The sequence below is a fragment of the Benincasa hispida genome, chromosome 7, assembly GCF_027475165.1.
Source record: "Benincasa hispida cultivar pf3 chromosome 7, pf3_genome.v1.1, whole genome shotgun sequence".
Classification (NCBI taxonomy): Eukaryota; Viridiplantae; Streptophyta; class Magnoliopsida; order Cucurbitales; family Cucurbitaceae; genus Benincasa; species Benincasa hispida.
In genome coordinates, this window is record NC_143484.1 from 39,786,060 (window position 1) to 39,788,164 (window position 2,105).

At 39.7% G+C, this 2,105-nt stretch overlaps 1 protein-coding gene across 1 annotated transcript; it reads right to left on the reverse strand.

The window, feature by feature from the left end:
* Nucleotides 1-216: 216 nt before the first annotated feature.
* On the reverse strand, nt 217-1,272 carry LOC120079180 (putative glycosyltransferase At5g03795). Its single transcript, XM_039033349.1, has one exon. The coding sequence runs from the start codon at nt 1,270-1,272 to the stop codon at nt 217-219; it is 1,056 nt and encodes a 351-aa protein (XP_038889277.1).
* Between the last annotated feature and the right edge of the window lie 833 nt (nt 1,273-2,105).

The following is a 2,105-nucleotide window of genomic DNA, read 5'->3' on the forward strand; positions in this document are numbered from 1 at the left end:
ACCGATAATTCTAAACCCTTCACATAAAAACTAAAAAATATTCCCCCGAAAAAACAAAACTTCAATCTGACCTCTAAATTTTTCACATATTTCATACCAACCCCATGCAATTACAATCTCGACCGTCCAAACTAATCAAGCATATTTTACTCAGTAGGGCCCATCAAGGCCAAGCCACGTCGGACGAATCAGAATCCCCCCACGAAGCTTCCATTTTCAACTCTGGGCCCACTCTCTCCTCTCCGCATATCTAACGGCGTGTCTTCTCACCCAGAGCTGAAACGCCACCGTATTGAAAGCATCTAACGGCTGAGGCGGCGAGTTCCACTGAAAATGCTGGGCTGCCGCTGCACCCAATCTCTTCATCCTCGCTAGACTCTCATCGTCCACGCCCCTCAATACCTTCTTCACACCTTGAATTCCGGCGTCGCCGCCGATAAACACCGCCATCTCCTGCCACCGTATAACGTCCATCAACGGTAAATCCTGAATCGGACGGCCCGAAATCACCACCGGAATACACCCAAACCGTAAAGCCTCCCCGATTCCCGAAACATCCCCGCCGCCATATTCGAACAAACAGAAGTCACTTTTCGCTAGTTTCTCCCCGTAACTCGACGCCGTAAGCGGCGGCTCCGACTCCATTACAAACTCAGGATCCTCAATCAATTCATTCACCAAAGACAAACTCTTCACCCAACCATACCCAACAAAACCCAACACTCTCTCTTTTTCGGTCAACTCATTCACCGGTACCCAACCGGAAACCGGCGGCAAGGAAATATCCTTATGAGGGATAAACTTCCCGGCAGGAACAGGGAAGGAAGAGACCTGAATAGCGTTCTTCTTCAACTCAACAACGTTCCGTTCAGAGGAGTACCCAACACCAGCCGACGACAAAAAGAAGTGATCGGCGCCGAGAGTCCGATTCCAGTACGGCAGGTCGGTACGGAGCGTGCGAATCAAACGCCCGAGAGAGCGCGTAGAGAGATCAGGGGAAAAGGGAATGAAAAACAAATGGGCCTGGTCAGGATCGTGAGTAGCGTAGGGGCTATTGAGAAGCGATTTGTAGAAAAGCGATTCTGCAGGTGAAGAAAATGAAAATGGCTGAAAAGGGATGTAAGTGAAGATTCTTAAATTTGCAGACATGGAATTGTAATTCTTGAGGAAAATTGGAGAGAGATATGGGGAAAGAGAAGGAGAAGAAGTTATGGGTGTGGAGAGGAGAGAGAAAGAGAGGAGGAGGGAGAGAGTGATGAGAGAAGAAGCCATTGTTGAAGGTTGAAGGAATTGCAGAGTGATTTTCAGAAGGGAGGTTGAAGATGGTTCATGGAAGTTTGAACTTTCTTAAGGGATTGATGATTGTGAGAAATTGAATAGAGTAATAGAGATGGAATTTGGAATTGTCAAATACGTGCAAAGCTAACGTCTGGCGGCGGCGGCGGCTTCCTTACAAAGCCTTTTCCCTTGCCGATTTTTATTTCCATTACTTACATTTAAGGTTAAAATTTAAATGTGTATTATGCTTTAAAATTGGATATGTAATTGAGTTTTATTATTTTAAAAAGTATGATCTGATATTATTTATAATTTGTGTCATAATATTTTGTGATATGGCTGAAATAATTTAAAGGAGAAAAAAGAGTTGTCTAAGAGAGAGAATTTTTTACTACCTCTTCTAAATTTCTAAAAGTTTGATTTAAAAAAAGTTTGAATTCTCTACAATATCGAAGAAAATGTTGAAAGAAATATAGGACATGTTTGAAAAAATATATATATTTAAATAAGCATTTAAATTTTTTCAATAAGTTATAATGTTTTATGGTTTATCTTACATTCACTATATTTTGTTTCTTCTTTATATGTTACACTAATTTTTTTAAGATATAATTGAATTAAATATCGATTCATCCCTTATATTGATATTGAATTTATGAACATGTAAAATATCGATTGAAATATCGATGTATCCTATTCGTAAATTACTTTTCTTCTTATCTAAAATTTTGTAAACTCATTAATATTAGGGAAACAAGTTCATGTATTTAGAGTATGTTTAGATTGACTTGAGGAAAAAATAAGTGTTTTTCAAAAAAACTTATTTT